The sequence below is a fragment of the Oculina patagonica genome, chromosome 8 (assembly GCF_052425735.1).
Source record: "Oculina patagonica isolate OP01 chromosome 8, crgOcupat, whole genome shotgun sequence".
In the NCBI taxonomy this organism is placed as follows: domain Eukaryota; kingdom Metazoa; phylum Cnidaria; class Anthozoa; order Scleractinia; family Oculinidae; genus Oculina; species Oculina patagonica.
Genome location: NC_135765.1, coordinates 26,214,496 through 26,228,791, shown reverse-complemented (window position 1 = coordinate 26,228,791; position 14,296 = coordinate 26,214,496). Strand labels below are relative to the sequence as shown.

The 14,296-nt window shown below is 37.7% G+C and overlaps 2 protein-coding genes and 1 long non-coding RNA gene across 3 annotated transcripts in view; 2 read left to right on the top strand and 1 right to left on the bottom strand.

Moving 5' to 3' along the window:
• Positions 1 to 14,296, top strand: part of LOC144663787 (uncharacterized) — a 95,437-nt gene that overhangs the window by 36,665 nt on the left and 44,476 nt on the right. The window lies entirely within an intron of this gene.
• On the top strand, positions 1,603 to 2,833 carry LOC144662261 (melatonin-related receptor-like). Its single transcript, XM_078523031.1, has one exon. The coding sequence runs from the start codon at positions 1,615 to 1,617 to the stop codon at positions 2,578 to 2,580; it is 966 nt and encodes a 321-aa protein (XP_078379157.1). The 5' UTR covers positions 1,603 to 1,614; the 3' UTR covers positions 2,581 to 2,833.
• Positions 6,541 to 11,792, bottom strand: LOC144663265 (uncharacterized). Its single transcript, XM_078524169.1, has 3 exons — positions 10,980 to 11,792; positions 7,339 to 8,508; positions 6,541 to 6,792 (listed from the first exon to the last, which is right to left on the bottom strand). Exons 1-3 carry the CDS (start codon positions 11,790 to 11,792, stop codon positions 6,541 to 6,543), a joined length of 2,235 nt encoding a protein of 744 aa, XP_078380295.1.

Here is a 14,296-nt window from a genome sequence, read left to right as displayed (position 1 = left end):
TTAGCTATAACCCTACGAAATCTTATCCAAAACTCGACAACTGAACGCCGCCATCTTGGAGCTGGTAATGTATGCGTGACGTCAAAGAGCTCAGCCTGAAGTTTGACGGGGAAATTTTAATAGTCGAAACTCTTTGTTTTTTGTATTTCTTGGAGCTCTGTTTGAGCAAAATGGAGCTGCACAAACAGGCATTTTGTCAAACAAAAGCCACTTCGAAGAAACAAGGAGTTTCGAGTATTTAAATTATCCCGCCAACCTTCAGGCTGAGCTCATTGACGTCACGCATACATTACCAGCTCCAAGATGGCGGCGTCCAGTTGTCGAGTTTTGGATAAGATTTCGTAGGGTTATAGCGCACGTTGGGGGCTAAAATTTTGGTGAACAACATATCTTTGTATAAACTTTTTACTGGCGTAAAGAAAATAAATGACCATTCTGGAGTGAACTTCTCCTTTAAAATAAACCCCGGGGGCGTTTAATCGAGAAAATACGGTAATAAGTCGAGCGATTTTTTTCCACCAAATCGTACTGAGATAAATTCATCTTTAGCTGAGTGTTTTGGGTTAGTTTTTTTCTAACTGGTTCTAAAAAACCAAAGGTTTACGGTGTCGGATTATAGCTGAATAAATATTATGTGATTTCAAGAAAACTGACATTAATACAATATTTCGGTTGGTGACTAAACAAGTTATTTTTATGTAATTTAACAAGAAATGTAGGTATCAGAGAAAAGGTCTAATTCTCTAGAGGCCTTAAAACACTTGCACGCATTGAGTGCATATGTCTAACAGGAAACGAGTGAAGGAGTGATGGAGTGAAGGAGTGAATTCACTTAGCCCACTACAACTCTTTTCCGAGTTAAAAAAGGATGTCATGCTGATTCTGCCTGTTAGATCTAAGGCAAATAACTAATTATTTGCTGCGGAAGAATCATGGCCATTTGCTCAACCCTGCGCAAATAATCGCGTACTGTTTTGATAATTATTATTATTATTATTATTATTTTTTTTTTTTTTTTTTTTTTTTTGATACAAAAGGTCTCTCAGCGACCGGAAAAACGAGAAACACCAAAATAATTAATAAGTGTGTATCCGGTTAAACTGATTCTTTTGCAAATTATGGATATCTCTCGTAATTCATCTTTATATTTAAACGGACTAAATATTTAATGCTTTTCCTTTAAAATTAGCATTCACGAGAAAGAAATATTACAAATATAAAGGAGACTTATCTCTTTACAACTAATATAAAAAAAAAATGATTGTAATATTTTGTTTAGACCCACGTAAAGCATGTGAGTGTCATGTTATGGGCCTGATTTCAAACCTGATACAATAAAAATTATCTACGAAAATAACATAAGTTCAAAAAATATATTTCATAAAATTCGAGGAGTCATGTAAAGTAATAAGTTCCAAACAGATCGATTGTACACATCTAATTTGACTGTGAAAGGCAAGGAACCTATCAAACTTGACGCTTTTCACAAGATTTCAATAACACGGGATAATTAACGTCAATAAAGTCCCGCAGGTGTAAATTTAAATAATAATCTGAATTGCGCGATCGCCCTTTTATTATAAAGTGAGTGTTAATCGCGATTCAACTCGCACAATGGAGCAACAGCAAAAGATAGATTTGGAGAAAAAACTTGCAGGCAGAGACGGAGTATCTGTGGCAATGGAATCGATGGTGACTTTCGTAAACATCTCCACGGCAATCGGTGGAAATTTGTTGGTCTGTTGGACGATATACAAACACCCTCGCCTGCGCTCGATATCAAACATGTTTATCGTGTGCTTAGCTGTGTCGGATGTTCTTATCTCCGTGTTAGGCTACCCTTTTACAATATCTGTGCAACTGGCAGGACGTTGGCCTTTTAACAAGGCCGCGTGTGATTTTCAAGGCTTCGTGTTTACTGTTTTCGGGACCGTATCTCTTCTCACCATGACTTTGACAGCAGTTGCGCGCTATTTCAAAGTGACTCGGCCGTCGCTTCATCGTAAAATTTACTCAAAAAGAAACATTTGCTTGTCAGTGGCAGCAGCGTTCTTCAGCTCTACCGTCTTTCCAATAATACTAATATCGAAAGACGCTTTTATGTTCCACCCTGGAAAATACATCTGTATTTATGATTGTGATACAGTGGGTGCTTCTGTGTGCATCACAATGGGAGCGTTTTTAATCATCGCCTGCTACGGTCCAATAGTGTTTTGCCACTTTCAAATTATGCGCTCGGTTCGGCAACATAACATGCAGTTAGCTACTTCTAGGGAAGACCGCGTAAGTAGGACAAAGACACAAGTGGACGAAATGAAAATAACGAAGCTCTTATTCGCGATTGTGATGGCTTTCACCTGTTGTTGGACACCGCTTCTTGTTGTAGATGGCATGGGCTTGTGGACAGGAAATTACTGGATGCCTCGTGAGGTGTACTTGACGTACACGTACCTCGCGGGATACAGCAGCTCCGTTAATCCCGTGATCTACGGAATTTTTAACCAGCAACTCAGACGGGAATTCTGCAAGTTATTCCGGTGTGAACGGCAAAGAAGAGCGCGCGTTCGACCACAACAATAATTTATGAAAATAAAATTGAAAATAAAAATGTCAAACACTGCCCTGGTCGACAATCGCTGAACTGGGCCGGGGGCGAGAGAGTAGGAAACAAGGCTTAGAAAAATTCTCTCGTATAAGAAATGCCTTTCAAGTTATAAGCCTCTAAACATTGCTTTTAAAATTATCTTGTGTGCTCTTAAGTCAGCTCATGTATTTTACTTCCCTAAAACTTGACTGATTTTTTTCTGTCAAAGTATGTAAATTTCACCAGATTGATTGACATGTTGCACTAAAGCATCCAGTTCAATGTCATATTCGTTGTCTTCCTTTATTACACTTAAAACCTTCTGAAAAATCGTTTCTTCTGCAGGCGTTATGCTCACAGCTTTTAAAATGTGGCTTATAAAAATTATCAAAACGAATTACAACAATTTACCAAAAACCCTGATATTTGCACGAAAATGAAAACGTCCAATAAAGGACAAACGCGCAAAGATTAAAATTTCCAAGGAAAAATTAAAATACGACTGGGTCAGTCTACTTTAATTTCCTTTGTACCGACTCGTTTATTTCGCGATTCCGGAGCTCGTATTTTTCTGTCAACATTTAAATTTCGCGATTCTACGAAAATGCCGTATACAAAATCACTCTATTTTTGCGATTGTACCAATGTAACAAGTTTGGTTATTTTCAGATCGCGACAATGTGCATGTGGTTTAACATTTCTTAATTTTAGGTTAAACAACTTTTTTCAAAAACATCATCAATAACAAAAACACGAGAAACCTTTTACCTCAACACTAACAACAAAACAGTTCTCAGATGCTGTTTATCCTTTCTTTAATAATCATGTGAATAATGCAGGACAGTACGACAGTGCCTTAATTTTCGCGTCATCTTATGTTCGCGACACTTAATTTTCGCGGCACTTTAATTTCGCGATTTTCTTTAATCCCAAAAATCGCGAAATTAAAGTGTCGCGAAAATTTCATGTAATAAGGTAGTTAGTGTATAATGTATTCAGGCTCTGTAAACAGAATATACAAAAGCAGAGTTTCGTGCTGCTGTCTTTCAGAGAAAAAAGGATTAATACCAAGACTAGAAAATTCACCTGTGACTACCATGACGCGTATCTTTCGCGACCGGACACAGCAATATTTTAATAATAATAATTATTAAAATTAAATATTAATAATAATTTCGTGTTTTTTTTTTTCAAAACAGTGCGAAGAAGTTTAATCAAACTTCAGGTTGAGATCTAGGTTGAGGTTTAAACTGGAAAAATAACATAAACCGAGAAACCTATGAAGCACACATCAACAAGCAGCGAAAACAAACAGGCGAAAACATAAACTCACATTTGTCTGGCGCTGTGAACGCAAAAAGTCACTTTGTAGTAACAACAGGCGAAAACTGCAGAAATCTGCGCTCGTAAAATACGGTAAACATTAAGATAAGATAAGATAAGATAACTTAATTTAGATTTGAAATCGGCCAGTGAAGATGCTTGTCTTAGGTCTACATGTAAGTTGTTCCACAACTGAGCTTCGCTGTACGAAAACTCACGCTAAGGGACGGACCATTATTTTGTTGGAACGGGGGGGGGGGGATGAAAAATATTGAAAAAAATTGTTTGCAGGGCCTGGAAAGACAAAATAAATTGTTTGCAAACACGATATGTATAATAAAAAATAGTAAGAATTTCGAAAAAAATGTTTGCAGAGGTGCATAAACTAAACAAAAAAGTTTGCAGAGGAAAAATTTTCATCCCCCCCCCCCTCCAAGAAAATAATGGTCCGTCCCTAAACGATGCTGAAAACTTGAATATAAAGTAATACAACAATGCTAAAGCTAACTAACACCAAAAACTCCTAAGGGAGACTCCTTAGGGGTCAAAAAATGCGCTTTATGTGTAAGTATCCAACAGCATCAACATTAAAAAAAAGAAACATGTCTTTATATCATCCATTCTGTTACTGTTGTAGTTTTTGGTTTTATCAATTCTTTTTTAACTTCTCTTACCTGTTTCCAGTTCTTCTACTTAAGCCGTAGAGAGGTATTTTGCAAGGAAGTGGAATATCGCCACCCGATTATCACACAATTACCTTCAGTTGAAGCTATCAAAGAATTAATTATCCAAATTATAATGTTAATACTAAAATGTTCCTTTTATCGTGCCTCCATTTTGACAATGTAATCTTTTATCAAATCAAACTCATTTACCTTAAATTTCTTTTTTATAACATCATGGTTTTATGACTATGATTACTATCACTATTATTTTGGTAAGTTATACACTTTTGCAAAACTGTTTGAATGAACAGGGGGATGGGGGGGGGGGGTACTCAAAAAAGTTTTATACGGGGAGGCTCCGCCCCGAGCTCTAACCCCTTACCCTTTTATATACCATTTTGACAGAAATTGTACCCCTTTCGTATACCTTTTGCTAAAAAAGGTACCCCTTTCATATACCTGAAAGACAAGGCAAAGACTTAAAACACGACGTTTTCTTGTCATTTTCATGTAGCGCTAAATACATCTAAATAATACAGCCATAAAATTCATCTGTTCGAATAGTTTAATTAAAAGCCCTTTTAAAAACCTGAATGACAGATTTTCATACCCTTTCGTATACCTAAACTTGTGAAATCCCTTCCCTTTTATATACCTGAAGCCTGAAAAAGGTCCCTTTTTCGGGCGGAGCCTCCCCGTATAGGCCATTAAAGGGAGTACACCACCCCCCCCCCCCCCCCCACCCGGGCGGTAGTCGTTTATAAAATTAGCTGCAAAGACTGTGAAAAAGTTTATATCGGACAAAGATCACTAGCATTAAGAAACTAAAACAAGAGAGCACAAAAGAGCAATTTTGTACGGGTGACAAGAACTTTCTGCTGGCGTATTATTGCGTACAAAGCAATCACAAGTTTGAATTTGGCGATATACAGATTATAGACCGTTGTTTACAGTGATCACGCAGACTGTTTTTGGAATGCTTGGCATTCCATTCGCAAACCGAATTCAATTAAACATATAGAGCAGTTTTCAATTGAGTGTCGTAAAACCAAAACCAAAGTAATCACTCAGGCCAATCACAAAGAACACAGACAATCCAGTGAGCCAATCAAAACTCGAAGCAAATACATGTAGCTGACGCGAAGCGCGGGGAAACGTGCGCGAGTGAGTCACGATTGGTTTTGGTTTTAGTTCTGATTGGTCGAGAAAGTGGCGCGAGATTTTCAAACCAATCACTGAGCGTAGTAATGCAAAACCAAAGCAAACGCGAATTACTTTCGACTCTCAAGTGAAAACCGTTCTAATTAATAATGACATACACATTCCAGACATGTACAAAAAATGGCCAATCCCTAATGGGTTCTCGCCTTCTTAAAAACAACTCATTTACATCTGGACGCCGTTTTTTAATTTTTTCTGAAGGTTACAGTATTTTAACCGAAACGTCCCATTTTTTACTATTTTGGTCAGTGCCAACACATTTTTAGCTTTTAATTCATGAACAAAAAAGCTTGTTGTTTTTGTAGTTGTTTTTGGCCTTTCGTTGTTTTTAACGGATGAGTATAACGTTTAGAATTATAAAGGTATTGCCAGTTCGGTGGATTTTTTTCTTAAGCACTCATTTGTTTTTAATTTCTAGAAACCGTGGAACTAAGAGAACTTTCCCCTAATCACTATGGAACATAAAACGAAGACAAAAAAGTTTGTTTTTAACACATTTTAATTTTTCCTTTTTTACCAGATTACAGTATTGTGCAATCTTAAAAAACAAAGTATCTTTCACCAACACCTAAATTCTTTTAATAATTGAATCACCTCCTCCCAAATTATTTCTCAAAAAAGTAATAAATAAAACCCGCTTTATAAATAATACCCAAATAATACCCGCTTTATGCCTTTCTGAAATTTTTCGACATTCATAATTTGCATCTCATTATGGAGAAACCTTTATTCGTTAATTCTTGTTTCTCACTCTGTTTGGAATGACCACACGTCTCCTTTGTAAATGGTTTTCTTATCTAATTCAGCATCAACCCGCCAGTAGTAAGTAGAACCTGCTTTGAGACTCTTGGAAAGGTAATACACGTTCCCATCGCCGGTGATCTTCGCACTGAACTTGGGTGACTTCGCCTTGGCAACTTCCGCTTTGTTCGTACCAAAGTACACGTGATGAGTTGCGGCATTAAAGGCATTTAACCACATAACAGCGTCTCTATCAGACTATAACGGATAAAAGAAACAAATTGACTAAATAAGTAGCTAAACCTTATCGAAAGGCAAAATAACAGCAGCCGGGAAAGCCCGGAAAACGAGCGGTGATTGCCATATTGCACAAGCTATTGAACCACTGTTAAAACAAAAATTTCTTGCGCAGGTTGGCTCGGTTGTTACAGTGACACTTATATAATAAAAAATCTCGATAGCCTCAATGTGCTCTCGATAACTCATTTATATACCAAATAGGTCGACAAAAGAGACTTAGAAATTAGAATTGGCTACGTGACAAGATCTGAGAAATATAGGTTTGCTTGAAGGCAAAGTTGAATACGCAGTTTCTAATTTTATACCCAGTCAGAAGTCCGATGTCCGCGTTTTATATTCCCTTGTACATGCTTTAGTACCAAGTCCGCGTTCAAGGTCCGTGTTTGATACTAATTGAGTACAATTATTTTACTATTCTTCACAATACTTTAAATGAGGTCAATAAAAAGAGACAATATTATTCCCTTCCCCCGGTACAAACTGGCTATTTTCAATTAAATTTACCTTCACTGTTTTACTGCCATCAGGTGGGACAGGAGTACTGGCCTTGTAAAGCTGTCTTCCAGGAATCCAGTACTTTTTGCTTGCAGGTATGTAGCGGTACGGTCCAACCTCATCCTTGTTGTATCTGGAATTTTTCCAGGGCCGGAAGTCCAAATTATCGGCATCCACGACTTCCTTCCGCACATCACCTTCTACGTTAAATTTTACTTTTTTTCCAGCCAAAGGATACCTTCCACCAGGTTTCTTTCCCTTGTTTTTAGGTGTTTTATTTCGTTTGCCGCCAGGTGTTTTTTGTGTCTTGCCACCGTTGGCTACGTCAGCAGCGTTGCGTAGTACCTCCGTTTCTTTGTTGATCTCTACTGGGTTGGAGCGAACATACTTTAAAACGCACAAAGAGCAGCCATCACCCTGCCCATCTCCTTTTCTGTCATTGATTTTGTCAAAGGCGAGATTTTCGAGCACTTCGTGATTATCGCCTTTGACCATGATCCCGTTAGTTTGCCACACCACATTCCTATAAATTGCACCCTTCGTACCGACGCGTGGGGGCTGCCCATCAAAGCGGATACCATACTTGGGTGAAGAGTGGATCCAGTTGTTTTGTGCTTTTGCGTTCGTCTGCGCACCGATTTGAAATTGGATGCTACCTCCGTCGTGCTGTAGGATTCCCCAACATTGGTGGTGAATGTGGTTGAGCATGACAAGCGGATTTTCTCCCGAAGGTCGAAATCCATTGCTGGCACCGTTAAAGCGCATGGTATTGCGGATAAAATTGTGGTTTGGGCCGTTCGCTACCACCGTTCCTAGTCCGCCAGTTTTTCCTCTCATGTTGGCAACGGACCAATCATTGTACTCAAACAGATTGTTCACCAGATTTACTCCATCACCGCTGTACTGAAGGGCAACACCGTCGGATCCAAAGAAAGTGCTGTTTATTAACTGGAAACTGCGCCCTTTGCTTGGCTCGATGACTGTCCAACTTGGTGGTGAGGGATCAGCAAGCATGCGCTTGGAGTAAGAGGGAAAGTTAAAATTGATCGAGTGAAAAAGGAGGCCATCTATCACATCCTTTCTGTGACTTCGCTGGGTTTTGATTGTAGTGCCAAAGAACGTCAACTGCTTAAAATGCAGATGCTGACAGTTTGAAATGGTAAAAGCGTACGTCTGTACCTACAGAAGCATAATGGAGGTTAATAAATAAAGTATGTTATTATATGACTAGCTCCGTGAGCGGTCAAGATGAAACGAATCCCGTGCTCTGATTGGCTACCCGAGCGGTCAAGATGGAGCCATCTTGACCGCTCGGGATCGCCCGCTGTGTTCCCGCAAGCGAAAAAACTTTTCAGTTCCGTCGACGCTACTACAAAAAGCTTTTCCGTCGTAAACTTGAGCTATGAAACCATTTACCGGAACAAAACAAATATTTTCTGCCTGTTTCTAGCGAAAGAGAGTCCAATTACAAAGAAATAGGTCTTGAAGCGAACGAGAACAAACTAATTAAACAGCAAATGTTAACGAGTTTCGTGAATTTTATTTGCCACAACAACCAGCTATTAGCTTAAATACAAAAATTAAAACGCAAAGCGACTTGAAGACATGATATCGGTTTTGTTCGGCGGAAAAGGGAGAGAAGTCAGTGACATACCTGAAGAATAAACAATTCGGCAAACTTGTCGTTTGTGTAAATCTTGATTGAAATCTTGATGGAGAAAGCGGTCGGCACGGCGAACCATTCAGGCACTGTAAGCTTTTAAAACATCTTCTCACCGAAGCCTCTAACGCTCACGTCGAATAAGGTCGTGTCGAACATTTAAATCAATGATGTAGGAAAGTTCAAGCTCCGTGAATTTATAAGTCCCAAACGCTTTCAACAATCACAATTTCAATATTCAGCTCGTGTCACCGTGTCGGCAGGTTTGCACCACTAAAGCGCCAGAAGCGAGCAAATACTCTACAAAACGTCCAATAATCAAAAGCTGGCGGCCAGATAGAATGGACATTCTTGTTTTAAGGCTTCAAACTCAACGTCGATTTGCAATTTTAGTATCCTTTTGAGGGTTAAAAAGAGGTGAATTTCGCTGTTGTCGCGTCGTTTTACTTCGTCTCGATTCATTCAAGAATTTGACAGTCAGTCATTAAACTTTTAAACCAATGAAATGATTTTAGCGTGCGCCATTGAATGTGCATGCAACTGGCTTCCTTTTCAGTACTCGAAAAAAGTCATATAATAAATTCTTTATTGACCAAGCTTGTTCGGTCAAGATGGCAGGATATTGGCCTCGTTCTTTTTTTGCGTGTTTATGGACCTCGACTTCGTCTCGGTCCATAAACACGCAAAAAAAGAACTTGGCCAATATCCTGCCATCTTGACCTCACGCTTGGCCAATAACCCATATATCGTGTAAGATTGTAACGTTGTACGTAAATTAAACGGGTGTGAAAAATCAGGTAAATAATCAAGCCTTCAATGCGATTCGAAACTATGACTCCTTCGAATTCGGGCAAGCCAAAGTTAGCTTGGTGCTGATTACATTGCGAATTCATAATACATATGTGGAAGATATAGACGTGGAAGTGGATACACTCTTTTTTTTTTCTGTAAGAATATTGTTTTTTCCGGACCAGGCTGAATATTCTTATTTTTCTGCCGATTTTAGGCTGAATATCATTGTGAATATTTTTAGATTATAACGTATGAAATTTCCGTTCTAGAATGTATTAGGATATCAAATTCGTGTATATAACTTTTTGCAGAAATGTTATTAGCATCAAACGTACGGCTAGTGCTGCAATTGTTGCTTTTAACTAGTTTTGTCATTAATAAATAGGACCAATTTTAAAGGTTTAATTACAAACATATAATTGTCAGTATTGTATTTACACAATTTCAACACACAAAATTATGTTCTTTTCAAAATCTCAGCCTCCGGATTTATTCTTAAAACATTATTAAAATTTCAAAAAAAATTTAGCCTCAATAGTTCTATAAAATATATTCTTATAGAAAAAGAGAGTGTATGCGAAAAGACATCATGTAATGATTATATCGATGGATCCCAACAGTTAAAGCTGTGTTTAACTTATGCCTGCTTCAACGGTAGCTTGGAAATAAAACAGTGCCCATAGACAAGGTCAAAGTTGCATTTCTTTTTATTAATTCTTAATTTTAGTACAAAAGTATATTTCGCAGTTCTTCTTCTCTATGCTTTTACCGTTTTGAATTTATTATGGCGGAGATACCCAGCGGCCCGAATTAATCGAAGCGCCGCAGAGCGGGCCCATAAGCATAGAGAAAAGACAATTATGCATGCATAGAAATAGGAAATCCATGCAGGTCATCATGGCAAGCGGCATAGTTTTCGGGCACGGGTGCTCTATGACCAGGTAACCAGGTAATGGTTGACCAGGCAATGGTTTTCCATTGGATTGCGGGCTCAAGTCGTATTTTTTCCGTCTATGGTCAGTGAATTCAGATTTGGATAAACGGCAACGTAAAAACCTAGGGAGCTTCGCTTTTCGGTTTGGCTAAATCTATATTTAATAGTGTATTTCATCTGGCCTACACTGACAACATTTAAATAACGCAGTTAACTGATGTAGCTACCCTATATAAACTCTTTTTGAATAATAAATTCGCTTACCTTGCCACGTACTCTTCCTTCAGGACTTTTGCCATCTGGCGTCTTCACATAAACAGTTTTGGTGTTCTTGTTGTAGAACCATTCACCAGCTCTGTCAAGGAATTCCAATTTGTCTTCCAAGAAGTACTGATTGTGGCTCGGCTTGAACTTAATGGAGCCAAATCTGTCGTCATAAGTGAAGAAGTTCTGCCTGGATGTGTGTCTCTTGACGATAGCAGTAAAAGTATTGAAGCTTCCGATATTCAGAATAGCCATCGCCCCTGCCACATTTAATCCACTTCCAGCCAAATTCTTCTCGCCATTATCGACCATTGTTCCACGAGTAGAGCTTCCGGCAGACTTTGCCCAGTATTTGTTTAAGAACACAGTTTTGTCTGACCACAGAGCGTTTGGCCAACGAGCGTTGGTCATCATTTCATCATCGACGAAAAGCTGCCAAATGTCCCGTTTTATTTTAGCGTAGTAAATTCCCTTTTTGTCACATTTCCAGCCACCTTTTGCTTTCAGTGGAATTGTTCCATCGATAATGGGAATCTCGTTTTTATAACCGCGAATAATAATGGGATTTTTGGCGCTTCCTTGTTTACCAGAAATCTGGAATTCTTTTTGACGGTAGCGTCCTCTGCGAATGAGGCACTCGTCTCCAGGGTGCCTCAGTGCCTTGACGCATCTTATGATGCCTTTAAATGCAGACTGAATGCTTCTTCCGTTATTTGAGTTATCTCCATTTTTCTTATCGACATAGTAGGTGGCTCCATCCACGCACAATGGAAGCACAACAAGAAATGCAATGATGAAACGCTTCCCATTCATGTCAAAAACCTTGAAAGGGTTTTGTTCCTTTTTAATTCTGTTGTCTGTTAGAAAAAAAAGTGTTCATAAAATTTGAATTATTATCGTGACATCGCATCATAAACTAGATTTAACTTTTGATGTAGATATCACTTCTTTTAAGCCTAAATAAAAATCATCACCAAAGAAAACATTGCGTTGATCTTTTAACACATTTCCCTCCAACTAAATACAATAAGAAAATGTATGAAGATCCGTCAGAAAAAAACTGTACGTCGATATTGGGGCTTACACTAAAAGGCAAAATTCTGTCGATGTTGCTAAACAACAAAAAATCAACAACTTTGTTCAGAATTTAAATCAGTGCTGATTTTTCTTCAAAATAATAATGGTACCATGGAATACCACGGTACGGTTAATATAATAAAAAAACTATTCACTTTAACAAAAATATTTATGCTTTCAAGTTTACTTAATGTGGGTCGTTCATAATTTAAGACAAACAAATTTAAAACTAATTTAAAAGTGGTGCATCTTAAAATTTTTTATTATTAAGTAGTTAAGTCGATCAATTTCAATCTCAATTTACTGCACTGCCATGCACTCTTGTCTTTTTTGGTAAATTTGTAAAGTATTACTTTATTATGTTAGGTTTCCTTTCATTTCATTTGATGACAATTTTTACATACTAAATGACTTATATTCACTGCGACAAAGCCATTTAACGTTCTGAGTGCTTTGCCGAAGACATGCAAAAAGAAAAAAAAAATAACCTAAAAGTGTACAATCATTTGCCTATAATCGTCGACATTTCTCGGCTCACTTTACCTACTAGTTTGTAAACAAAAAGGGTCCGTCATGTGCGTGAACGGAAAGCGCGTAAGCTTTTATTTGTGATACAGTGAACAACCAATGCCACGTCAACCAGTGAACAACAATTGAAAGATTTGCTCTTTTTTTTTTGAAAGATTTGCCCTCGAATTTGTCTACTGTTTAAAAGTGCCCCTGGCCATCAATGACCACTGCGAAACGTTACTATTTTTTTAACCAGGCGACACAATTTAGTGAGGTATTGTGAAAGATCGTTTTACCGTTAAGTGGATACAGTTGTCAGTAAATTCAAATAAGATTGAATAAATATGAAATGCCTTACCGAGTCAAATATATGTCTGATGTTCTAATCCTGCCACAGAGGTATATGATCTTTTAACCCCTCGTCAGATACGAAACAAACGCAACATTCAATTGGAAATTTGTTTTGGTGCCTTTATTTCAATTTGTTGAACGCCATTTATCAATGTCACGAACACCTTACGATTGTTTGGTTAATTATGGACTGCATGCAGAAAAAAGAATAAAGAAAAACACCGCACAAAGAAACAGTATTTTTCTTCAAACAAAAGAAACCCAACAAACTAAGTAGTTGAAATATGTTATGTGGTACTTGCTAAAATTATTTGATTTAAAATATGCAGGATAGTCATACAGTAGAATCCCGGTAACTCGAACTCTGAAAAGAAACGAAAGTAAGCGGGGGTTTGAGTTATCGGGTACGATTGAATATTCAATTTCAGTTGCCATGTTAATAATTAATAGTTTACTTATTTTTCAGCCCTTCACAATAATTCAGTATTACAGTAAATCGCAAAATAGACTCATGCTGTCAAAAAAATGTTACACGATTATAGTTACATTGCACACTTTTTAATCCTTTAAGTAAAGTTTCAATCTTTAAGTACTTTTGTTGAAAAAATTTACTTCCCTTTCATTCACTTCTTCTTTTATTTACACAAATTGCTCTTGTCAGTATTTGTGTGAGATGCTTTATTCGGAAATGTAGTTATCCTGCAAACGGATTTACAGATTTTTCTCAAATTTCGTCAGCAGTTGCAATCTACTGAACTTTAACATATCAAAAGATTAATACAAAGAGTCAATCTAGATTTTGAGAAAATCAAGCTAGTTTAAAGGAGAAGTTCACTCCAGAATGGCCATTTATTTTCTTTACGCCAATAAAAAGTTTACACAAAGATATGTTATTCACCAAAATTTCAGCCTCCAACGTTCGCTATAGCCCTACGAAATCTTTCCCAAAACTCGACAACTGAACGCCGCCATCTTGGAGCTGGTAATGTATGCGTGACGTCAAAGAGCTCAGCCTGAAGTTTGGCCGGGAAAATTTTAATTGTCAAAACTCCTTGTTTTTTGAATTTTTTGGAGCTCTGTTTGAGCAAAATGGAGCTGCACAAACAGGCATTTTGACAAACAAATCCGCTACGAAGAAACAAGGAGTTTCGAGTATTTAAATTTCCCCGCCAACTTTAGGCTGAGCTCTTTGACGTCACGCATACATTACCAGCTCCAAGATGGCGGCGTTCAGTTGTCAAATTTTGGGAAAGATTTCGCAGGGTTATAGCGCACGTTGGAGGCTGAAATTTTGGTGAATAACATATCTTTGTGTAAACTTTTTATTGGCGTAAAGAAAATGAATGGACATTCTGGAGTGATTTTCTCCTTTAAAAAAA